Raw genomic sequence first — 26,015 nt, forward strand, 5'->3', positions numbered from 1 at the left:
TGTATAAAGGGATCTGGGTATCCTTGTACGCCAGTCAATGAAAGCAAACAGGCAGGTACAGCAAGCAATTAGGAAGGCAAATGGTACGTTGGCCTACATTGCAAGGGGATTTGAGTTCAGATGTAGGGATGTCTTACTGCAGTTATACAAGGCTTTGATGAGACCACACCTGGAGTATTGCATGCAGTTTTGGTCTCCCTACCTAAGAAAGGATACACCTTCGGTCTGTCTGCAAGCATGACCCAGACCTCCCTGTCGCTTGCCATTTCAACATACCACCCTGCCCACATGTCCATCCTTGGCCTGCTGCAATGTTCCAGTGAAGCTCAACGCAAACTGGAGGAACAGCACCTCATCTTCCGACTAGGTACTTTACAGCCTTCCGGACTGCATATTGAGTTCAACAACTTTAGATCATGAACCCTCTCCTCCATCCCCACCCCCTTTCAGATCCCCCTTTTTCCAATAATTTATATATATTTTTCTTTTCCCACTTTTTCCAATAATTTATATATATTTTTCTTTTCCCACCTATTTCCATTATTTTTAAATGTATTCCATCCATCGTTTTATCTCTACCTTTTAGCCTATTTCGATCCCCCCCACCCCACCCCAACTAGGGCTATCTGTCCCTTGCTCGTCCTGCTTTCTACCCTTAATGTCCCCATTAGCACATTTCTTAGCTAATATCACCACCGTCAACATCTCTTTGTTCCTTTGTCTATGACATCTTTTGGCAATCTCCACCTATCACTGGCCCTCTATCCAGCTCTACCTGTCCCACCCCCCTTAAACCAGCTTATATTTCACCTCTTTTCAATTTTTCCTTAGTTCTGATGAAGAGTCATTCGGACTCGAAACGTTAACTGTATCCCTCTCCGCAGATGCTGTCAGACCTGCTGAGTTTTTCCAGATATTTTTGTTTTTGTTCTAGATTTCCAGCATCTGCAGTATTTTGCTTTTATCTAAGAAAGGATATACCTGCCATAGAGGGAGTGCAGTGAAGGTTCACTAGGCTGATACTGGGGATAGCAGGACTGTTGTATGAGCAGAGATTGGTTCGACTGGGCCTGTATTCACTAGAGTTTAGAAGAATGAGAGGGGATCTGATTGAAACATATAAAATTCAAACAAGTCTAGACAGACTAGATGCAGGGAGGATGTTTCCCCTGGTTGGGGAGTGCAGAACCAGGGGCACAATCTCAGGATATAAGGCAGCCCATTTAGGACTGAGATGAGGAAAAATTTCTTCACCCAGAGGGTGGTCAACCTGTGGAATTGTCCTGGAGACCGGGTCACTGAGTATATTCAGGCCATTTAGGACTGAGATGAGGAAATATTTCTTCACTTGGAGGGTGGTCAACCTGTGGAATTCTCTACCACTGAAGGCTGTGGAGGCCAGGTCACTGAGTATATTCAAGAAAGAAATTGATAATTTTTTGGATATTAGGGGTATCAAGGGGTATGGAGAGAAAGCAGGAATATGGCGTTGAGATAGAGGATCAGCCATGATCATATTGAAAGGCGGAGAAGGCTCAAGGGCCGAATGCTCCTAGTTTCTATGTTTCTATCCCAGTGTGTGTGCGGGGCACATGTTGGTCTGTGCAAGTGGCCTTAATATGGTGAGGGCTGAGGAGACATTCTCCAGAGGAGATGAGGCCAGATGGACATGTGAGGGTATGTGTGTGAGATTGGATGGTGATGTCCCTTGAGCTGGCAGCGAGTGAGATGCCAGTGAATGTGTGATAGGCTTGAGTGTGAGAGTTTAGAGTGATGAGATGGTTGCCATACCCTGGCAGCATGGATGAGATCATTCATCCTCTATCTGCATTGGATGGCCGACCTCTTCTGTGCAGCATTGGCACTGATCCCCACTGCCATCGCCTACCAAGCCAGACTGGTACACCTCCCACAGCCAGAGCGAGGGTGGAGGACATCACGGTGTGCCTCCACGGCATCCAAAAAGCACTTGAGGGCTGCAGTCTTCTTGCCTTTTGTGGCCATGTCTTCTTTGCAGCAGCCCTGGGCTGTAAGCACTGAACGTAGCTGTTCTTTAAATGTGGTGCCTGGCATGATGAAGCGGCAAAGTGATGGCGTGGCAGGCAAATCGGAGCCCGCCCGCCATGGAAGCAGCATATATCCCGAGAATGCAGAATTAATGCGGCAAGTTTGGGACGATACAGCTTGAAAAGCCATCATTGCGGCCGGCAGGTAAAGCATTGTTTTTCCTGCTTGCTACTGCAACTTAGTGAAAATCTGGGACGATTCCGCCCATTAGGTCACGCTCCAAAGTGCACCCAGTACAAAGGTATGTGTATATACTCCCCACCAATACCATTTGTTAAAACTTTGTCTTTTAATGCACTTTCTGGGGGAAAGGTCAGTTCCTGCAGTGGCAACGAGAGAGGGAAATGGAGCACCACAATGTCCCTCTAGGTGCTCCTTTCCCTCAAGGAGTCAGGCCGAGGCCCTCAGGCACCCAAAGGGAGGAGGAGCGGCAGCTGGACACCCCTGGGTCATCCACTCAGGAATCACAGAGGCTGTGTTCTCCCTGCAAGCTCCCTTTGTCTGTGATCCCCTCAGCCTCATCCTCCGTCACCACAGAGGGAGCAGCTGGCCTACAGGAGGACAGCCAAAGCAAGCCGGGTCCTCCAAGACCTTGGCTCTCCAGAGGACCCAGGCCGAAGTCATCAGAGGCAACACGGCCACCATTGCACAGGCTGCCTCCACTCCAGCAGCAGATGTCAGGGTAGCACTTAGAAGAAGTGGTTGGCCTGGAAAAGTTAAGAATTTCTGGTCACAAATGGATGCACAGGTAGACACATTTTGTCACTTTATAATCTGAAAACACAAAGGTATGGGTATATACTCCCTGCCAATACCTTTTATTAAAACTTTGGCTTTTAATGCACTTTCGGGGGGAAAAGTTATGCCTTTCCCCAGCAAAAGTGTTTGAGTGGCTCCCATTTCTCTTAATATGATTATAGATTTAGCTGCCTCATTTGAGGGGTAAAGGGTTATTTTTCCTCTCGACAAAAGTTCTTTATAACGCTCATGTATCTCATTCACCTCTCCTGAGCTTACAGCAGTGTTCACACTTGGTTTCACAGCTACAATTAATGCTACAACTTGATCTGTTGCATTTTCAGTCAGGGCTCCTTTTCCTGAATCGTACCCCAATAAGCCAATGGATTTCTCACGCACCTTCCAGCAATCTGCACAAACACGTCCCACCTTGTTACAATGGATTAGCTTAGGCCGTCGAATATCACTTCCACCCTCAGCACCTTCCTTTCTGGTCTGAGGAACAGTTTCCCAGGAATTCCCAGCTGTTCCTTCTCTTCCCTGGCTACTCGCCTTCTTTTCACCTTCCCACCTTCTATCCTTCTCAGGTTTGTGGGGGTAATGGAAAAGGGTTTTGATTTGTGGACCAGCTCATAATTGTTACCCATCTCTGCTGCCTGACTACCTGTTGCAACCCTCTGGTCTTCAACATGGATTCTAACTACTGTGGAGGAAGTGAATTTTTAAATTCTTCCAGGAGAGTTATTTCCCTAAGAGCCTCATTCATTGTCTCTACCTTTAATGCCCACTTGCAACGGTCAAAATTTCTTTCCTTTACCCGCTCAAATTCAATATAGGTCTGCCTAGGCTTTTTCCTTATGTTTCGAAATTTCTGCCAGTACGCCTCAGGAATCAACTCATACACGTTAAGGATAGCCTATTTTACTGCATCATTATCCAGTAAAACCTCTTCTGAGTATGATGCATAAACCTCATGAGCTCAATCCACCAACCTACTCTGTAGGAGCAATGTCCAGTTTTCTTTCGGCCACTTCATTTGCTTAGCTCCCTTTTCAAATGAAATGAAAAATCCCTCTACATCCCCTTCCTCAAACTTTGGAAGAGCTTGCACAAATTTAAGCATCTCCCCACTGGGCTTTGGGTTGGAGGTGGTTTTTTCATCATCAGAACTTTCCCCACCATCTGAGGTCTCTTTTTTTAATTACAGCCTTTTAAGCTGGTATTCCCTTTCTCGTTCCTTCTCCCTTGCCTGAAATTCTAGTTCCAGCTTCTTAAATTACCTTTCTCTTTCTTTTGCTACTTTTACTTTCTCCAATTTCCTCACTCTTTTTAGCCCCTAAATTATCATCTACTTGTGTTATGGAACTTGTGTTTTCTACTGTGAAGACAGACACAAAATATTTGTTCAATGCCTCTGTCCTTTCCTCATTCTCCATGATAATTTCTCTGTCTCTGCTTCTAAGAGACCAAAGTTTACTTTGGCTATTCCCTTCCTTTTTATATACTTATAAAAGCTCTTGCAATCTGTTTTAATATTTTTGGCTAGTTTACTCTCATATTCTATTTTTTCCCTTTTTATCAACTTTTTGGTAGCCCTTTGCTGGTTTCTAAAACACTGCAAATCCTCAGACTTGCTACTTTTTTTTAAGCAACATCGTAAGTTTCTCCTTTTAATCTAAAACTATCCTTAACTTCCTGAGTGAGCCACAGATGGGTCCTTCTTGCTGAGTTTTTCTTTTTCAATGGAATGTATTTTTGTCAAACATTTTTTTAGTTTCCCACTGTTCATTTACCTCCATAATTTTTTATTCTATTTACCCAATTAACCTTAGTGAGTGCTCCCCTCATACCTATGTACTTGGTTTTGTTTAAGTTTAAGATTTTTGTTTGAATTGGAATGCATCATTTTCAAACTTAACATGGAATTGAATGGTATCATGGTCGCTATTACCTAGTGGGTCCTAATTATGACATTACTAATTACCCCTGCTTCATTACACAATACTAGATCTAAGATAGCTTTATCCTTAGTCAGTTCCACTACGCACTGCTCCAAGAAACTCACAAAAACATTTTACAAACTCATCTCCTAGGCCATTCTTGCCAATTTGCTTGTCCCAGTTTATACAAAGATTAAAGTCCCCTACAATTATTACATATCCTTTGTTACAGGTGTCATTAACGCTTTGATCACAGAAAATGGCTCATCGTCACGGACGAAGAACATTCTGGAAGAATTTGTGATTTTTAAAAGACACTGTCTATTAAAGGGTTAATGCAATGACTCTGGTTGCTGCTGTCCCTGGGAAAAGACAGCATTTTACAGGAAAAGGTAATTAAGCAATTTTAAAGAAGCTGGAAACCTCTTGACCCTGGTGGACCCTGGTGGACTGTTCACAAAGGGGTCACATTGTGGTTTATGGCTTTGAAAATAAACCATGCCTGGAAAATTGTGTTTTAAAAGCTGGTTGGTGGATTTTGCTTCGGGGAAACAAAAAGGATCAACAGCTTGGGTAAAGAAGATAATAGGTCCTTAAGCTCCAGACCCAGTCAAAAGCAAAAAGCAAATGGCAATTTCTCCAAATTCGTTCTACGTTCTGAAATTGAATAACTGCAAGTTCTCCATGAAGTCCGCCTGAAAAATAGTGCAAGAGCCAACGATTGTTTCACAGGTCAGCATTGAGAGACCAACCATAAAACCCAGACATAATTTCAAGGACTCCACCATTTATCCTTTTCCCTTGAATCTTTGACTTGAACTATTTGGAAGAATTTCCCTATTTTATTTTATCTTTTTTTTGGTGTGTTTGTGTTAGGGTTCAGAAGGGGTAATTATTATACTTTCATATTTCATACTATATGTTAATAAACTTTGACTTTCCACTTGACCAGTCTAGTTTAAAATTAAACTAATAATTTTGCTGTTTATTGAAGAAACCTAGGCATTGAGTGGTCATTCTGAGATTAATAGGTAAAGCACATATTTGGCCGTATAGCTAGCTGGAGAAATAATTTAAATATATGTTGTGACCCATGGAGTAGTGGAACTACAGATAGACAGTGCACTCCTCCCATCTCGGTCGTAACATATGCTCCAGTAATTTTTTGTTTAATACTCTGCCCAACAGTGAAACCACGGTTAAGGGGCTTTTAAAGCACTCCTGCCAGTGTTTTCTGACTCTTGCTACTACTAATTTCCACCCATACTGATTCTACTTCTTGATCTTCAGAGGCCAGATCTTTTCTCACTAACGTCCTTATGTCATCCTTTACTATAAGGGCTACCCAATTTCCTTCGCCAATCTGTCTGTCTTTCCTAAATATTGCGTACCCTGGAATATTTATTTCCCAACTTTGAACACCTTGTAACCATGGGCAGGAATTTCTGCTTGGCGTGCAGGTGTGCACCCAAGCGTGAAATAGCACGCGATGATGTCAGGCGAGCGTCCCGATGTCATTGCGCACTCGCATGACATTTCAGTTGGCAGGCATGTGCGAGATTCGGCAGCATGCCCGCCAACAATTAAGAGGCCTATTAAGGCTATTAATCACTTAATCAACCTGTATATTTTTCTGCCCATCCAACGTTGCGGTTGGCAGGCGGGCGAATCGGCCAGGCGGCCTTTGGATTTTTTAGGAAGCCTCATCGACGGGCGGGATGAGGTTTTTATAATTAAATTTAAAAAAAATAAAAATTTTTGGGCAGAATTTTTCAAATATACACGTTAAGGTGAGATAGTCTGCTGAGTGGACATTTTTTCTCGATTTTTAAAAACTTTATTCATTGGTTTAAAATTCTTCAGCTCCCTGAGGCAGCTCTCTGCCTTCAGGGAGCTTTCAGTGTGCGCTCCCCAGTGCACGAGCAGACTTTTGCGTCTGCCCTCCTCCTGCCCCCACCCTGGCAGCGCTGAGCTTCTCAGCTTACCTTTTACGCTGGCTGGCCGTTAATTGGCCAGCCAGTGTAAAATCGCATTTGGGGACCGATCACGGGCGGCGGGCTGTTTCCCGGCTGCTCCTGGGCCCACCGCGCCCGCCCGACAACCTGAAAATCCTGTAATGGTAATTAGATTTAAATGATTTACCTCTATTTGTACCACTAGTTCATCTATCTTATTGCAGATGCTTCGTGCATTTAGATAAAGAGCATTTAATTTCATTTTTTTTTACCTCTATTCCCTGCAATGACCTTATTCGCTTAAGTATATTTTTTGTTAAGCTCTCTGTCCCCTCCTGTCTCACACTGCTTGTCTTTACCCACGTCACTATACTGTTCCAATATCTCGACCTTTCTCTTTGGATTTCTAAGTCTCCCTTCACCCGAACCCTCCCTCACCTCTGTTACATTGATTTATGCCTGACTATTTTTGGATAAATGCTAAGCACTCCAAACACTTATCAAGGGAACTTGTTAGCAGCCTCGGATGTTGGGTGTGGCACCCTGAGGTACTTAAGAGATATGTTAAAATGCTCTTTAAATACTTCAACACTACGTTAAGAACTTGCATTATTTGATGTTTTATATTTAAAAACTTCTCATTTCCCATTGGCAATGGGTGAGTTTAATTTAATGGCAGTAGAGAATATAATTCTTTCACTGTGTGCTGCCTTAGAATTCCTTCCAAAGAATAGTAATAGCTAGGTAGAGCACTGTTTTGCAGGAAGATGAAAAATAATCAGAATAACTTGCATTGGACTGTTTGTTGCAGAACTACCTCCCAAATTTCTGAAATTTGCTATGAATTATTAAATGAGATATTATATGAAAATTGTTGTGGAGATTTTGTTGTAAGTATCTGAATACTATTTTATTTATTTGCATTAAATACAGCATTATCTATTTGGTAACTAACTGCTCCATAGCCTCCTTACAGTTGCCTTATGTCTGGAGTTGTTTTACACACATATTAGGAGTTAAGTTTTAATTAACTGTGCCACCAGTGTCTCCAGGCAGTCATTAGCAACAAACTTCTTCCTTTCTGTTGAAACATTACCTGTCCCTGATGACACAGGTCTCATGCCAGCATAACCATAAGAGGGATTTGACTCAATCTATGCCAGGTCAACTCTAACCTGTCTCAGCCAATCAAAAGTTGTAGCATAGACAAAAGCACCAAACGTATATCGGTGTATAGTTAGCTACTTTGTTTGTGGAATTATTAGGCAGAATCATCCCAGATTCGCACTAAGTGCGTTAGGGGCTGGGAAAATTATGTTTTACCTGCTGGCAGCAAAGGTGGGTTTTTGTGTCGTATTGTCCCAATCTCACCTCATTAATCATGCATTCCCAGGAAACATACCGTTTCGCTGGCAGGTGGCCTCCGATTTGCCTGCCACGCTGTCACCTCACCGCTTTCTCATGCCAGGCGACACATTTAAAGTGCAGCCGTGCGCGCACCTCTCAGTGCTTCCAGCCCAGCACTGCTGCACAGAAGACATGGACCTAAAAGGCAAGAGGACTGCAGCCTCCTGATTCAGTGACACGTCCCTGGGACGCCTTCTGCCATGATGCCCTCTACTCCCGCTCTGGGTGAAGACTAGCAAGCAAGGTCACCAATCCTGCAGGGAGGCGGTGGCACAGGTAGTCAGCGCCAACGTCCTGCACAAGAGGACAGCCACCTGGTGCAGAAAGAGGATGAATGGTCTCATCTGTTCCATCAGGATAACTCACTCTTCTTAGCACTCTCAACTCACACTCACAAACCCATCACACATCCAAAGAGATCTCACACCTCAAGGGACAAGACCACTAACTCTCACACACGCCCTCACATCTCCATCAGGCTCATATCCCGTCGAGCTCACGCCCTCATCCTGACCATGTCTCCGCTCACCACACAAACATTCCACGCAGTGCCATGCGTCCTGCTCACACTCTCTCCATCTATTTTCATGTAGGAGAAACTGGCTCGCAGCAGCAGGGAGAGGTCCCAGATCGGGAGTGGAGAGGCCCACATTAGGGTCCTCACTCACTTTGAGGAGTGTGCCATCGCGCTGACTGGTGAAGACATGGACCGTGCCTGCAGGGATGGTGAGGCCGGTGGTGAACGCCCACGTAAGGATCCTGTACCACATCATCCCTCTTTCAATGCAACTGTGAGTGCTCTCTCTCCTGCTTTTAACTCTGCCGCCATGCACTAATCATCTCTACTTTGGTTCACAGGGAGCTCTGCCAAGCGACCAACACCCTCAGCTAGCCATCCCTCAGCTCCATTCAGGTCCTTACTGTCAGGAAGATATAATAATTCTCATAATGTTATGGAATGTACTGTAAAATAGAGTAATAATGGGATGTGTCTACGTATCTATAAGTGTCTGTGTGTGATTGAATTAGGCTGGGTGCTTTGTTCTAAGAAGGGAGGTTAGGTTTGAAATGTTAACTAGATAAACATGGGGAAGTTTAGAAATATTGGTATCAAGGGAACATTTGCATTTTGAAATAAACCAGACTAGATTGTTTTCAATGGAGGGGTGAAATGTGTTACCTAGCCAGATGAAATTTAGAAACGGTGTGTTTATTTTTCCCACAGATTCCTGGTAAAACTTAGTGCTATGAGAGGGTTTTATTATCAGGGAGATAAAGTCCAAAGACATAATGGGCAGGATATTCCCCCATCGGGGGGCGAAGTTGAAGTGCGGGTGCGCAAGAGGCGCACCTCCGATCAGCACCCCCGATCGGGGGCACGCCGCCATTTTACGTGCATGGGCCAATTAAGGCCCACCCAGTGTGACATCCACCAGGAAGTGCTATACGCTCCCTGTGCCGGCGGGGGGCCGGATTCCTGAAACCCAAGAGTGCACTCTTTCGCGCATGTGCACGAAAGAGCGCACTCATCTCCCTGAGGCTAAGTGCTGCCTCAGGGAGATTGGCTTCACAATAAAAAATATTTAAAAAAAAAAATCCATGACATGTCCCCTCATGTGACACTGTGACATGAGTTGAGACATGTCCATAACTTATAAAAAACTTTAATTAAATTTTTAAAAACCTACATGAAACCGCATCCCACCCATGGAAGAGGCATCTGTGAGGTCAGATGACGAGCCTCTGGATTCGGCCTTCCAACTGATCGTGAAGATTAGCGGAAGGCGGGAGAACATCATGCAGAACTGTTGGAGGCCCTCATCGGAGTGGCATGCGAGTTGGAGGAGTGCGTCCACCTGCTCTCTGATGAAGTGGTGCCGACATGTGCACATATAGAGGTGTCCATGGGGAGGATGGTGGATGCCATGGAGACCCTGGTCTAGTAGAACACGGAGATGTGCGCAGACCTGCACTCCACCAGTGAGTTCCTGCAGTGGCAACGAGAAAGGGAAATGGAGCACCTCGATGTCCCTCTAGGTGCTCCTTTCTCTCAAGGAGTCAGGCCGGGGCCCTCCGGCACCCGAAGGGAGGAGGAGTGGCAGCTGGACACCCTTGGGTCATCCACTCAGAAATCGCAGAGGCTGTCCTCTCTCTCTGAGAGCCCCCTTTGTCTGTGATCCCCTCAACCTCATCCTCTGTCACCGTAGAGGGAGCAGCTGGCCTACAGGAGGACAGCCAAAGCAAGCCAGGTCCTCCAAGACCTTGGCTCTCCAGAGGCAACAGGGCCATCATTGCGCAGGCACCCCAGCAGCAGATGTCAGGGTAGCACCTAGAAGAAGTGGTTGGTCTAGAAAAGTTAAGAATTTCTGATCACAAGTGGTTACACGGGTGGACACATTTTGTCACTTTATAATCGGAAAATATATTCGCTTCCACTGAATAATGTGTAATGGTATCTTTCAGCTTCATTTACAGGCTTCACGAGTCCTCTCCCTGCATCACCCCTCCCCACAGCCCCCGCCAGCAGTTCAGCTGCACGCAGCCAGCCCACGAGTGATTCTAAAGGGAGAAGTGTGTGTGGCAGGCCCTTTCAGAGGCTCGTGCAAGCCTCTCCCACACATGCAGATCCTTTCTCCATCACACTCATCTCAATGTTCCGAGCATTTTCAATGCTGCCTGCTGGGGCTTGCTTTTCAGTAGTCCATCTAAACTGACCTGCATCTCCACCCACCCACCCACCGATCACAGTCCCATGGAGCACCTGTTCCCACCCAACATAAGGCTCCTTTCACTCTCCATTTTGCAAAATGGTACTAGTGAAGTATGTCTTTAGTTCCCCCATCCTTTCCCCAACCCCAGTCACCCAAGTCCTTTCCCCCATCATTCTTGAACCCCCTGGCATCACCTTCCATCTCTTCACTGTCACCTACCAGCCAGAACTCTTTTCTTTCCAGGTTGTCCAGATGAACATGCACATTCTCTACCTTCCAAAGAATCCCACCCCCATTCACCTTGACCTCCCCGACCTCCTCCTTCCCACCTCCAGGGTCCATCTCTGCCTCCAAGTTCCCATGAACCACCTTCGCCGTCCCTTCAACCACTACCATCGCACCCTCACTCTACCGGCTCACTCTGCCCTCTCTCGTTCTCCTCATTCCCTCCTACCATACCCACCCTCATTTTGCTCCCCAGGAGGCAGTCATCGACTCAACAGGCCCCTCCGTTGCACATTCACCTGGACAACAGCCCCCCCTCCCCCTTACACCTTCCTCCACCCTTCCTCCCCCTGGACTTCTTCCTCCTCCTGGATTCCTTTCCCCCGCCGAACTCCTTCCTCCACCCGAAGTCCTGCTTCCCTCCAAACTCAGTTTCCCACCCACCAAACACTTTCATCCACCCAAAGTCCTTCCCTCCTCTGAATTTCTTCCCCCCTTCGAACGACTTCACTCAAACCTTCCTACCCTGCTGACAACTACCTCCCCAGTTGCTGCATTCTCCCCAGTTACAACCTCCTCCTCCGGTACACCCTCCTCCAAAGCCTAGTCCATATAAATCCACCCAGCATATGATGCACGTGTTCCTCCAGGGTCTAGTTCCTGGAGGGCTCCAGCGTTTTCTGCTCCTTGGACCTCCGCGATTTTAGCAAGGCCCTGACGGTAAGTCCCGATTCCTGCACGTCACACTTGTCAAGATGTGTTCTGCACCGGCATGTTTTCCCGCCGACGTGGGTGGTGAATTTGACGTGGGGGGCTGATTCTTATGAGCAGGGCTTATAATGATATGTCGATGTATTTCTGACGTCTGGCGGCAGGAAAGGTGGCCTGCCATTGATGGGTGGAGTGGACGATTGCAAACTGGTTTCATGATGGCGTGAAACCGATTTTTGGCCTTCTCGCCACATTGTCTGCTCATGCTCACCTGACGCCAGTGGGCATGGAAAATTCCTCCCAATGATAGTCAGTGACAGAGGGAAGATTTGGAGGTAAATCAGACACAAGAAAGGTTTAAAATTTATAAGGAGCAAGTATTGAATAGGCACTTAAAGTTGATAAGGCACCAGGACCGGATGAGATACATCCAAAGATGCTGAGGGAAGTGAGATAGTAAATTGTGGAGGCACTGGCCATAATTTTTCAGTCTTCCTTAGTCTCAGGGGTGGTGCCAGAGGACTGGAGAATTTCAAACATTACACACTTGTTCTAAAAAAGCTGTAAAGATAAGCACAGCACCTACAGGTCAGTCAGATCAACTACAGTGGTGCGGAAACTTCTAGAACAATAACTGGGGACAAAATTAATAATCACATGGACAAATGTGGGTTAATTGATGAAACCCAGCATGGATTTCTTAAGGGAAAATCATGCTTAACTAACTTAAGTTTTTTGAAGAGGTGGCGGCGAGGTTTGATGCGGGTGATGCAGTTGATGTGGTTATACGTGTACTTCCAAAAGACATTTGATACAGCACCACACAACAAACTTGTGAGAAAAGTTATAGCTCATGGAATAAAAGGAAAAGGAGCAAAATGGATATGAAATTGGCTGAGTGACAGGAAACAACGAGTAGCGGTTAATGGGTGTTTTTGGGGGTGCAGGAATGTTTGTAGTGGAATTCCGCAGGGGTTAGTGTTGAGACCCTTGCTCTTCCTGATATATACTAATGACCTAGACCTTTGGTGTACAGGGCACAATTTCAAAATTTGTGGATAATACAAAACTTGTCAGCATTGTGAACTATGAAGAGGATCATGTAGGACTTTGAAAGGACGTTGACAAGTTGGTGGAATGGGCCGACAGGTGGCAGATGAAGTTCAACATGGAGAAATGTGAAGTGATTCATATCAGTAGGAAAAACATGGAGAGACAATATAAAACAAAGAGTACAACTCTAGAGTGCGTGCAGGAGCTGAGGGAACTGGGTCTATGTGCATAAGTCATTGTAGGTCATTGTAGGTGGCAGGACAGGCTGAGAGAGTGGTTAAAAAAGCATGCAGTATCCTAGACTTTGATCGTGGTATAGGATGCAAGAGCAAGGAGGTTATGATGAACTAGTTTCAGATACTAGTTCGGCCTCAGCTGGAGTACTGCATCCAGTCCTGGACACTGCACTTTAGAAAAGATGTGAGGGCTTTCGTGATATGCGTGCTGCCTACATTTGTGTTGTGCAGCAGACCGATGCAGAATGAAATTATCATGACTGCTGGGATTCTTTAGGTATAATCGCACAACAGCTTCACTTATTAGGGAGTGGCATCCCTTCCCGTTGTGGTATATCTTGAAGTTGACATGCAGTGCCCGCAAAGCAACCTGTGTGCAGTCAATGGCAGTCTGTACCAAGGGAAAGCTTCATGCAATGCTCGTTCTTCCTGCTTCTTTCTGGCAAGAGAGAGTGAAAGGTATTTGGTTCTTTTTGTATACAAAACCTCAGTGATCTCCCTTATGCAACACTGGATGGTGAACTGATGATTGTTGCAAATATTACCTGCTCCAGCCTGGAAAGAGCCAGATGCTTAAAAGTTTATCATTGCGGCCACCTTCACAGCTGGTGGTAATGAGATCCTCGCCCTGCTCTGAAGCTACAATTGTGGCTGCAGCAGGTGGCAGATATCAGTGAGGATGTCCTTTGGAGTGGAGGCCGCTGACACACTGTTCCTCGCTGAGAATCCCTGAATATCCTGGGTGGATATGGTCTCCTGCTTTTCCCACTCCTGCTCCTCCCTCTTCCAGCAGCTTGTCCTGCTCTGTGATACCTCTGCTTATTTTCTAAGTCATACTCTAGCTCAAGGGGGATGCAAACTATTGCATCCATGTCTGGCAGCAAGTGGTTTGTGCAGACTTCTTGAAGTAAGAACTAATTCCTTCAGCACGTGTCACAGGACTCCCTGAACTTCAGCAACATTACACAATTTTAGAAACTAACAAATACTTCTATAATCACAGCAATCACAGAAATCAATCAGCAACTACTTATAAACAGTTGATAGTCCCTTTAAATAGTGCTGGTAGGAGCTGTTTCCAGTATGCTCAATTGTTTAAGAGACAGTGCTTGCTGGAGTATTGAACTCCAAAATGGCAGTGCTGGCGTCAGATCAGCATTACATTGACATCAGGATCTGCGTACTCGGCATATTTCCTGCAGATGCTCCCTATGCATGTGCTAAGCCCTCACCAAAACAACATCTAGCAGTGTCATCACCAGAACAAAAGTGTGCATGAATGCCTTGGATGCCATTTTGGAGGCAAAGCGGCATTCGTAGCATTAAAAAAAACAGATGTTAAAGCACCAAATTTTGTGACCATACACAAACTCCACATTGATCAAACTCTGCCACATGCAATGTACCCTGTATTAAGGTGAGATGATGGTCAAAGTTGAAAGCGTAATGGAGGCTTTCTGATGTAAAGAGATCCCTCCCAATATCTTCCTCAGTTATATTGTAATATCTATAGAATGTTTTTTGTTGGAAAATATATTGGTAAGCTGCTTCAAAATTCATAGAGTGACTTACTTTACTCTCTGTTGGGAATCTCCAAAGGTTTCCCTCAGATTTGAGAGGTCAGGATAAAAATTAGCAGAAGGGGAGATGATCTCAAGAAGTCCTGATTGTATTTCATAGGAGTACCTGTGGGTAATATATCAATGACTCAGAATTATCATTTTTCAGAACAAACTTACAGAAGAGAACACTAGTGATTTTCTGGTAACTTTCAAAAATAATTTATTTTCATACTCTTAGGGTTGAAATTGCACTGTGTGATATTACTGACCAATGCACTAAATGACAGCTAATTTATTACAACTATTAACAAGTTTATTTAAATAGGTTAACATTGTTACTAAGATTGTGAAAACACATTAACAGGTTTATTCCTAGTATCCGTCGGTGTAATCTCCATGCATTTATGTCACACAAAATGCAATGTACGTTTCAATATTTTTATGACAGTGAATGCTTCAAAAAATTCTGGCGACTACCATAAAGTATTAGCAGAATCCATGGAAGATTAACTTGGGAGTTGAATTAGGAATAACCTGAAAAGTAGTTTATGCTAATCAGGAAGCTCAGGGTAGAAATGACAATTTCCTCTCTACCCTAACGTCAATCCAAGTGTAATTTCATTTCCAGTTTGGAGTTAACTCTTTCACTAAGATAGCAGAGAAGGGAATTTGATATGAGCGCATTTAACTTGCTTCCAATATGTGGTCCCAGGCGAGGTTCCTGTCTGTGAGTGCAAAATCTGAAATTAACCTGTTCCGTGTAAACATAGCCACGATTTCAGATTAGCACACTAAAGGGCTGATCTTATCAATGTGTTACCAGCAGGGAGCCTTGCCAGCCAGCTGTGCATACTGGGGAATCGCTGGCACACTGCCCATGATTTTCAGATATACGTGGCCTGTGCGCAAGGCTCTTTACCAGCAGTACATATATGGCTCATACTTAAAATTCGTTTTCCACTTTGTGCAAAGTCATCTTTTTTTAATGGGTAAATTCGTTACACTTTCCTTCCTATTAATCTCCCTTAACCTCCTAAGGTCATGTGAAAATTGTAATAAGGAAGATATAAAGCACCTGTTTTCAAGACCTCTGCTAGCACTACTGGAAAATGGCTGTCAGGAGGTGAGCAATGGCTCTGGGGATCTTCCTCTCCCCCTGGCCTCTGCTCCACATCTCCTTATTGTGCCATGGTGCAATTAGAGTTCCGTAAGTAGGGCAGTAAATTTGAATTCCAGGCCATGAACTGCTGCTCCCATATATTGTATTCCACTATCAACTGGTTAAAATCAGACTTACCTATTTTGTAAATTCTCCACCAGATTATTTACATAACTTTCTTCCACCTGTACAGTAAGAACAGAAAAAATATATTTAATCGGTCAATACTTCACAGTACACGGTCATTTTAATTTTTGATGACTACTGGAATACATTTTGTACTTTCGTCCTGCAGTATTAGTACCAATCACTTCTGGGTAAGGCATAATGTGTTAAGATGCAAGACTTAATCCCTCACCTGAGCAGGAAAGTGTCATGGCCCTATTTCCCTGACCCATGCTCCCTGCAAGCATGGCATCTCACTGGTAATGCTAGGTTATGGAATTAGTCCTGCAGAATTAAGTTCTTTCTACTTTGTCCTAACAATTTAACTTTATCCTTGACTCTAACAAGTATTCCCTTCTACAGAATGTTCATGAACAGCCATCCTGCGGTTTTGTGTTATAAGTTTGGGACCTATTAGGATCTGGTTGAGCTCATTTCAAATCTGCAACAATAGAAAGAGGAGACTTTCATCCCATCAATCTAAACTAGATTAGATCCTAGATCTCAAGGGTAAAGGAAACTGTCCTAGCCCACCAATGTGGTGCATTAATCCTCATCTTGCTGAATAAATAGAAATGACAATACAGTTAGGTCAGCATGATGAATGTTCTGACTAACCACACATTAAAGGTCAAAGTGCTGTACTGTACTATAGTGGTTTTAGTTGGTACAGGAAGTCACAAATCTCCTGTAGCCTAATAGATGATCCAAAAATTCTGGGTTCCAGCAATCCTGGTTTGATAAGAATTTGGACTTGTGAAGCAAAGGGCAGAGTTGCAGAGGTGTTATCAGGAACGCAATTGCATAAACAAGACTAACTGTGTGATGAGCTTCCAACGTCATACCTGTACCATTACTAAGCCAACCTATTTCCACCCCTGTAACATTGTCCAACTTCACCCTTGTCTCAGCTCATCTGCTGTTGAAACCCTCATTCATGCCTCTGTTACCTGTAGACTTGACTATTCCAATGCACTGCTGGTTAGTTCTCACATTCTACCCTCCGTAAACTTGAGGTCATCCAAACCTCTATTGCTAGTGTCTTAACTCCCTCGCATTAGGTCCTATCCTTCTATTAAGCCTATGCTCACTGACCTACATTGGCCCCCAATCAAGCAAAATCTTGATTTTAAAATTCTCATCCTCGTTTTCAAAACCCTCCATGGCCTAGCACTTCCCTATCTCTGTAATCTCCTCTAGCTGTACCACCCACCAAGATATCTGAGCTCATCTAATTCTGGACTCTTGAGCATCCCCAATTTTAATCGCTCCACCTCAGTTGCCTAGGCCCTAGGCTCTGGAATTCCTTTTTGACACCTCTCCACCTCTTTACCTAGCTTTCCTCCTTTAAGAAACTCCTTAATATCTATCTTTTTGACTAAGCTTTTGGTCATCCGACCTAAAATATCCTCTTGTGGCTTGGTGTCATATTTTGTTTTCTATGCCAAAATTTTTACCTCGTCAGGCGGGCTCGGTGGGGGCGGGAGTGAGTGGTCTGGAACCTGACCGCCGCCTGTGATCGGGGCCGGACCATGATTTCACGCTGGTGGGCCAATTAAGGCCTGCCCAGTGTGAAATGCGCGCTGCAGCACTCAGGGCTTCCTGTAAGGGAGGGGAGGAGGGCGAGCAGGGGACTTCATACACGTGCGTAAGTGCGACAGGAAAAGTTCACTAAGGCACAGAGCTGCCTCAGGGAGAAGAAGATAGAAAAAAAAGCATTTTAAGATGTTAAAAAACATGTCCTCTCGTGAGTCACATGAAGGGACATGTTTTTTAACATCTTAAAATGCTTTATTTTTATTTGTTTATATCTTCTCTCTGAGGCAGCTCCTGTGACTCTGTCACATGAGCAGGGTCATGTTAAAAATTAGTATAAAAATTCTTTATTATTTTTAATGATGGATTGAAACATCATCCTGCTTGTGGATGAGGTTTCGCAAAAAAGGCAAAGGCCGTTTTTCGCCCGTCCACCAACCGTAAGGTTGGACGGGCAGCGAAAAGTTTAATTCAATTAGATTGTGATGGTCTTAATAGGTCTCTTAATTGTCGGCAGGCGCGCTGCTGATTCCCACACTGCCTGCCGACCAAAATATCACGTGAATGCGTGCTGGCGTCGGGATGCTCACCCGACATCATCGCGTGTCATCTTACGCTCACTTGGGTCAGGTGCGCACCTGCCCGACGAGGTAAAAATTCTGGCCATAATGTTCCTGTGAAGCACCTTGGGACATTTTATTAGGTTGAAGGTGTCATATAAATATAGGTTGTTGTTGTAGTAACTGCAGGATAGACTTTTGTCTTCACTGCTTGAGTGGCAACCTGGGCAAGTGGATTGCCTTCCCATTTTAGAATCAATCCAATTTCCATCTATTCAGTGGAATGAAAATCAACCGTGTCCTATAATGGTCCCTTGATTCACCTCACCAGATTAACACACAAACTGTGAAGAGAAAAGGTGTGGTCTTTTTGCTGCTGGCAAGTTGACGCAGAATGTTGAGATGCAACAATAGCAAGTAGCTGAGAAACTATTCTTAGTGTATAAAAGCTGTTTATTTATGGTTAACTTCAATATTTAGAATTGTGGAATGATACAGAAGGAGGCCACTTGGTCCATCATGCCCATGCTAGCTCTTTGAAAGAGCTATCCAATTAGTCCCACTGTCCCGATCTTTCTCCCCAGCCTTGCAATTTTTTCTCTTTCAAGTATTTATTTGATTCCTTTTTACAATGTATTATTGAATCTACTTCCAACACCCCTTCAGGCAGTTCATTCTAGATCATAACAACCCCTTATGTAAAATAATTTCTCCTCATTTCTCCTCCTGCATCCTTTGCCAATTACTTTAAATTTATGCCCACTGGTTACCAACTCTCCTGCCAGAGGAAATATTTTCTCCATACTTACATTATCAAAAATCCCTCATATCGTTGAATAACTCTATTATATATTCCCTAACCTTCTCTGCTCTAAAAATAAGCGCAGCTTCTCTAAACTCTCCACATAACTGAAGACCCTCATCTGCGGTAGCTTTCTAGTGAATCTCCTCCACATTCACTCCAAGGCCTTGACATCCTTTCTAAACTGTGGTGTCAAGGCTTGGTCACAATACTCCAGCTCAAACTTAACCAGTGATTTATAAAGGTTTCCTTGCTTTTGTACTATATGGACTGAATTTTCCACCCTCACCGACACTGGGAACAAAGACGGAGGGGGCCTGAATATTATGAGGCTGATTGAGGTGCCAGTGCACCAGGCAGGCCTACAAGCCCTCCCTGTCCGCCTGGATAGGGTACAGTCAAAGGCCACCATGCAGAGGAACTTCCCCCACTTTGCCCAGAGCTGTGACTTGGCTGCTCTGTGTATTTATTTTTCAAGTTTTTAAAAGCGGCTGAGAGGGCACCTTCTTGTTGAAGTGCCCTCCCAGTTACTTATCTTTTATTGCAGGTAGGTGCTTTTCTGAAGTTTGATGGCCCCCGATTACTCTCCAGCTTCAAGAGTCTGCTCACTGCCCCAGGGAACCTGATCTACATATGGACATACGTACATACGCACATACAAATTAGGAGCAGGAGTAGGCCACTGGGCCCCTCGATCCTGCTCCACCATTCAATAAGATCATGGCTGATCTGAGTGTAACCTCAACCCCACAGGAGGCTCCCAGGAGGAGTACCTCGTTCAAATGCTCTCAGTGCCTTATTGAGGGATCCAGCATCGGGATGGGGGTGGGCTGCTGAGAGCCCCAATCTTAGTCTTTCTTACAACATGCTCCCCTGCAATCCCACCCTACCCCACCCCCAACCACTGCAATACCCCTCCTGCCATCACTCACCAGTGTGCCAGAGTCCATCCATGATCCCAGGCCTCAGCTGAGTGTCGTATCAGCAGCAGCCACCACCTTCCCTGTGGCACTGCTGTTCAGTAGGGCTGGCAGGATGTCCACCCCCAGAGTCCTTGATCCTGTGGAAGGCCCACAGCTGCCCTGTTAAGTGGTTGAGTGGCATTTAACTCAGCACTTAAAGAAGCAATGTTGGATTCCTGCCAGCTGGGGAGCTGCGGACAGGGCCCCCACCCCCTCCATTAAATCCAGCTCAATATTTATAATACTTGTCCTTATTATTCCTTCCAAGTTGCATCATTTCATACTCCTCTGAATCAAATTTCTTCCATGTGTTCATTATGCCTGTTTCACCTGAAAGTGTCCTCGACTGCACTTGAAGTCTGTTACTACCCTCCTCACTGTTTACTTTATTTCTGAGTTTTGTGTCATTTGCAAATTTTGAAATTCCACCCTGTATACCCAAGTTCAGGTTGTTAACATACACCAAAAAGTGCAGTGGTCCGAATTGCGAACCCTGGAGATATTATGGCATACTTCCCTCCAGTCTGAAAAACGCCCATTGACCGCCACTACTCTGCTTTCATAACCAATTTTGTAACAACACTGCCACGACCCATTTAATCCCATGGACATCAATTTTGCTAACACGCCCATTATGTGGGACTTTATCAAACCCCTTTTGAAGTTTCACAGGTACAAATCAACCACACTGCCCTAATTAATCCTCCTTATAACCTCAGCAAAGAAAATTTGTTAGCAGTGATATAAAGCAGAAGTGTGAGATGATTACAGCAGTGAGACTAATTCAGTTTTTCTGCAGCATTTCAATGGCCAGAAATTTTACCTCGTTGAGCGGGTGTGCGCCTGACCCAAATGAGCGTAAAATGACATGCAATGACTTGTACAATATTTCGGTCGGCGGGCACACACAGGAGTTGGCAGCCTGCCCACCAACAGTTAACAAGCTTATTAAAGCAATTAAAGTACCAATTAAATGTAATTTTTCGCTGCCCATCCAACCTTACGGTTGGCGGGCAGGCGAAAAGGCCAAGCGGCCTTTGCATTCTTTAGGGAACCTCATCCATGGGCGGGATGAGGTTTCCAACAGCAATTAAAAATAAAATAAAATTTTTTAACTTTTCATTAATAACATGTCCCTGCTTATGTGACAGAGTTACATGAGGGGACATGTTTTTTAACATTTTTAAATTCTTTAGTTTTGATTTTTTATATCTTCAGCTCCCTGAGGCAGCCCTGTACCTCAGGGAACTTCTCCTGCGCACACCTGTGCGCATGCGCGGAGTTCCCTGCTCGCCCTCCTCCCCTTCCCCCCAACACAGGCAGCGCTAAGCGCTGAGCGCTGCAGCATGCGTTTCACCCTGGTCGGGCCTTAATTGGCCCTCCCAGCGTAAAATTGCGGTTGTGGTCCGACCGCGGGCGGCGGTTGTCTTCCTGAACGCTCTCACTTGAGCCAGCCCAATAAGGGCAAAATTTTGCCCAATGGGTTTTGTAACTGGAATGGAAGTTATGCAAAATGTCAGCAGTAGAGTGAAAATTACTTGAGTGGTTTCTGTATATGGTTCGCTGGATGAATGCCTTTTAGCTGATTGTGTAAGTTATTGACCTTGGTTTTGGTTTCACTTTGGCTATAGCGTACAGATTAAACTCCAGCATCTACAAGTGTTTTGTGTATTGTTTAATAGCTTTATGATACACTGCCGCCTAATTCTCTGTGAAGTTGCTGTAGCTTCTTTTCTTTGGTGTCTTGATTTGAAAATGAGCACGGCAGAATTTAAGGAGTCCCAATTTAAATGCTGTGCTGAGAGCAAGGCAAATCCTTGAAATGGGTTTGCCTTTTCTATAAGCTGTCACATTGGAATCTTACACAGGTTTCATTCCCATTGTCACAACAGCACCCGGTTGGAATTCATTCAGGGATTATTTTTACAAAATCATGAGGCTACCAAGCAGAGCGCGTGCTTTTAAAATTAGCCCTCTCAAGGGTTATCTGATACGGTGCTTTCTAGAAATGAACAAAATCAGTGAAATATTGCTTAAATGTTTGATGAAAATGAAGCAACTGCAACAACTTGAATTTATATAGCACCTTTAAAATAGGGAAACTTCCCGAGGCACTTCATAGGAACATTATCAAACAAAATGTGATACCGAGCCACATAAGGGGACATTGGGCAGGTCACCAAAAGCTTCATCAAAGGGGTAGGTTTTATGGAGTTTTTTAAAGGAAGCCAGATGGTCTACACCTGCATAGGTCCGGGATGATTGTCCTTGCAGGAAGATTTGCTAGTGTTGTTGGGGAGTGTTTAAACTAGATTGGCAGGGGGATGGGAACATGAGGGCAGGTTCAGATAAGACAAATTCAGAACAGGGAGCGGGAAACAGAAAATTAGCTGGCGACTGTGAAAGACAGAAGAAGCAATGGTTAAAAGGTTTACAGCACAGGAATTTGGCAATGTTCAAAGGTCTTTATTTAATTGCATATATGCATATAGCAGTGAGTATAGCAAACAAAGCCGACAAGCTGAGGGCACAGATAGACATATGGCAACATGATATCATTGCTATAGCTGAAACTTGGCTTAAAGAGGGACAAAAATGGCAACTCAAAATCCTTGGATATAGGGTTTTTGGGCAAGATAGAGAGGGGGATAAAAAAGGTGGGGGTGTGGCATTATTGGTTAAAGAATCAATTACAGCTGTGAGGAGGGGTGATATACTAAATGAATCATCAATTGAGGCCATATGGGTTGAGCCCAGGGGAAATATTTTCCCCCCCGTTAGGGGGGTTGTGTGAGGGTGGGCTCAAACCCGATCGGTGCCCCAGATCGGGTGCGCGCCGCCATTTTACGTGGGAGGGCCAATTAAGGCCCGCCCAGCGTGACGCACACCCGGAAGCGCTGAGCGTTCCATGTGTGGGCGGGGGATTTCCTGAGTCGGGGCCTACCCTCTTTCACGCATGCGCGCCAAAGAGCGCAGAGATCAATTTAAATTCTGGACTATTTAATAAAGGTGAAAAAAATTTTAACATGTCCTCTCATGTGAAGCTGTCACATGAGCTGGGAAATGTCCATTAACTTCTTCAAATATTTTTATTTAAATAATAAACTCCTCATGAAACCTCATCCCACCCGTGGATGAGGTTTTATGAAAAATGCAAAGGCTGCCTTGGGTCTTCGCCTGCCCACCAACCTTAAGGTTGGACGTGCAGCATTCTTAACAACTTTAATTACTTTGTTAATGGCCTTAATGGGCCTTTGCCAGTTCGGCGAGCGTGCAGCCGACACAGCTGCACGCCCGCCGAACTGACAATCTAAATGATGCATGGTGATGTCGGGATGCCCGCCCAACATCACCACGCATCATTTTACGCGTCGGCGAGCAGGCCCCGCCTCTGCTTGCCAACCAGAGAATTCTGCCCCAGGAATAAAAAGGGGACAGCCACACTACTAGGAGTGTACTACAGTGAGAGGGAGATAGAAGAGCCAATATGTAGGCAAATCTCTGAGTGCAGAAACAATAGGGTAATATTGGTTGGGGATTTCAACTACCCTAAAATCAACTGGGATATGAACAGTGTAATAGGCAAAGAGGGCACAACATTCTTGAATTGCATTCAAAAGAACTTTTTTAGCTAGCATGTAACAAGCCCAACAAAAGGGAGTGCAATTCTAGATTTAGTATTAGTAAATGAAGCTGGGCAAGTGGATGAAGTAGCAGAGGGTGATCATTTTGGAGATAGTGACCATAATACAGTTAGATTTAATACAATTATGGAAAAGGATAAAGATAGAACAGGAGTGAAAGTTCTAAATTGGGGAAAGACAAATTTTACGAAGTTGAGAGATGATCTGGCAAAAGTGGACTGGTTACAGCTATTTGAAGGGAAATCAGTGACAGACCAGTGCGAGGCATTCAAAAGTGAGATTCTACAGGCACAGTGTATACATGTCCCCACAAAGGAAAAGGGTGGGTACTGCCAAATATAGAGTCCCTTAATTATCTAGGAGTAAACAAGGTAAGATCAAGCAGAAAAAGAAAGCTTATGACAGTCACAAAAAACTTAATACTGTAGAAAACCTAGAGGAGCATAGAAAGTACAGGGATGAAGTAAAAAAGGTAATTAGGAAAGCAAAGAGAGGATATGAAAAAATATTGGCAGGTAAAATCAAAGAAAACCCAAAGATGTTTTACCAGCACATTAACAGCAAGAGAATAACTAAGGAAAGGGTAGGGCTGATCAGAGATGTATAAGGCAAATTGTTCTCTGATGCTGAAGATGTGGGCAGGGTTCTCAATGAGTACTTTGTCTGTCTTCATTAAGGAGAGGGTGGAAGCAGATATGCTAGTTAAAGAGGAGGAGTGTGAAATATTAGATACAATAAGAACAGTGAGAGAGGATGTACTGGATGACTGACTTTCTTAAAGGTGGATAAGTCACCAGGGCTGGATAGAGGTATCCCAGGGGCAGAATCTTATGTTCAACGTGCGGGGGTGGGCTGACGTGTAAAACGATGCGCGGTGACGTCGGGTGTGTCCCCCAACGTCACTGCGCGTCATTCCGACTTTCAGTTCGGCGGGCGTGCACCAGAGTCAGCTGTGTGCCTGCTGAACTGTCAAAGGCTTGTTAAGGCCATTAATGAACTAATTGAAGTAATTGTCAGGGTTGCCCGTCCAACCTTAAGGTTGGCGGGCAGACGAAGAACCCAGGCGGCCTTCGCATTTCTCATGAAACCTCATCCACGGGCGGGATGAGGTTTCATGAAGGTTTTATTAATTAAATAAAATTTTTTCTCAAAATTAATAAGCATGTCCCAGCTCATGGGGACATGGCTGAATAATTTTTAAAATTCTTTTTTTCAATTTTTCATAATGAAATTAATCTCCCTGAGGCAGCTCCATGCCTCAGGGAGATTTCTACGCTCTTTCGCACTGACTCTCCCTCCTCCCCCACCTCCGCCCGCACAGGTAGTACTGAGCGCTTCCGGATGCATGTCACACTGAGTGGGCCTTAATTGGCCCACCCACGAAAAATGACAGCGCGCAGCCGATCACGGGCGGCAATCGGCCCGCGCCTACCCGCGTCCACTCCCGATTGGTCCACCCGATGGGGAGAAAATTCTCCCCCAGGCTATTAAAGGAAGCCAGTGAGGAAATAGCAACTGCTCTGAGGATCATTTTCCAATCCTCACTAGATACAGGCGAGGTACCAGAGAATTGGAGGTCTGCAAACCTTGTACCATCATTTACATACAAAGGGTGCAAGGGATAGACCAAATAATTATAGGTCAGCCAGTCTGACTTCATGGTGGGCAAATTACTAGAATCAATTCTGAGACACAGGATAAACTGTCACTTAGAAAGGAATGGATTAATCAGGGATAGTCAACATGGTTTTGTTAGGGGAAGATCGTGCCTTAGAAATTTAATCAAATTTTTTGAGTAATTAACAAGGAGAATTGATGAGAGTAGTGCAATGGATGTTCTCTACATGGATTTAAGTGAGTCATTTGAAAAGGTTCCACATGGTAGACTGGTCAGAAAAGCCCATGGGATACAGGGGAATGTGGCGAGTTGGATTCAAATTGGCTCAGCGACAGGAAACAAAGTGCAAAGGTTGATGAACGTTTTTGTAAATAGAAAACACAGGGCTCAGTGTTGGGTCCCTTGCTGCTTGTTTTATATATTAATGATTTGGACTTATATGTGGGTGGCATGATTGGGAAATTTGCAGATGACACAAAAATTGGTCCTGTAGTTGATAGTGAAAAGGATAACTGTTATCTTCAGAATTAAATGGGCAGAAAAGAAGCAGATGGAATTCAATCCAGAGAAGTGTGAAGTAATGCATTCAGGAAGGGCAAACAACGCTCGGGAATGCACAATAAATGGGAGGATATTGGGAGGGGTAAAGGAAGTGAGAGACTTGGCGCGCATGTCCACAGGTCCCTGAAGGTGGCAGGACAGGTGGATAAGATGGTGAAGAAAGCATATGGAATGCTTTTCTTTATTGGACAAGATATAGAGTACAAAAGCAGGGATGTAATGATCATAAAACCATAAGACATAGGAGCAGAAGAAGGCCATTCGGCCCATCAAGTTTGTTCTGCCATTCAATGCGATCATGGCTGATCTGATAATCCTCAATTCCACTTTCCTCCCTTTTCCCCATGACCCTTGATTGCCTTACTGATTAAAAATCTGACCATCTCAGCAATGATGGAATTAT

General features: G+C 44.5%; 1 protein-coding gene across 4 annotated transcripts in view; it reads right to left on the minus strand.

The window, feature by feature from the left end:
- LOC144678942 (alpha-1,3-mannosyl-glycoprotein 4-beta-N-acetylglucosaminyltransferase B-like) overlaps window positions 1–26,015 on the minus strand; it is a 285,879-nt gene that overhangs the window by 117,737 nt on the left and 142,127 nt on the right. For all 4 annotated transcript variants that reach the window (XM_078539086.1, XM_078539067.1, XM_078539076.1 and 1 more), the window contains 2 exons: window positions 15,903–15,949; window positions 14,616–14,729 (listed from right to left, as the gene is read on the minus strand). In XM_078539086.1, the coding sequence (XP_078395212.1) occupies window positions 14,616–14,729; window positions 15,903–15,949 (161 nt within the window). The remainder of the gene's footprint in view (window positions 1–14,615; window positions 14,730–15,902; window positions 15,950–26,015) is intronic.

The sequence above is a fragment of the Cetorhinus maximus genome, chromosome 1, assembly GCF_964194155.1.
Source record: "Cetorhinus maximus chromosome 1, sCetMax3.hap1.1, whole genome shotgun sequence".
Classification (NCBI taxonomy): domain Eukaryota; kingdom Metazoa; phylum Chordata; class Chondrichthyes; order Lamniformes; family Cetorhinidae; genus Cetorhinus; species Cetorhinus maximus.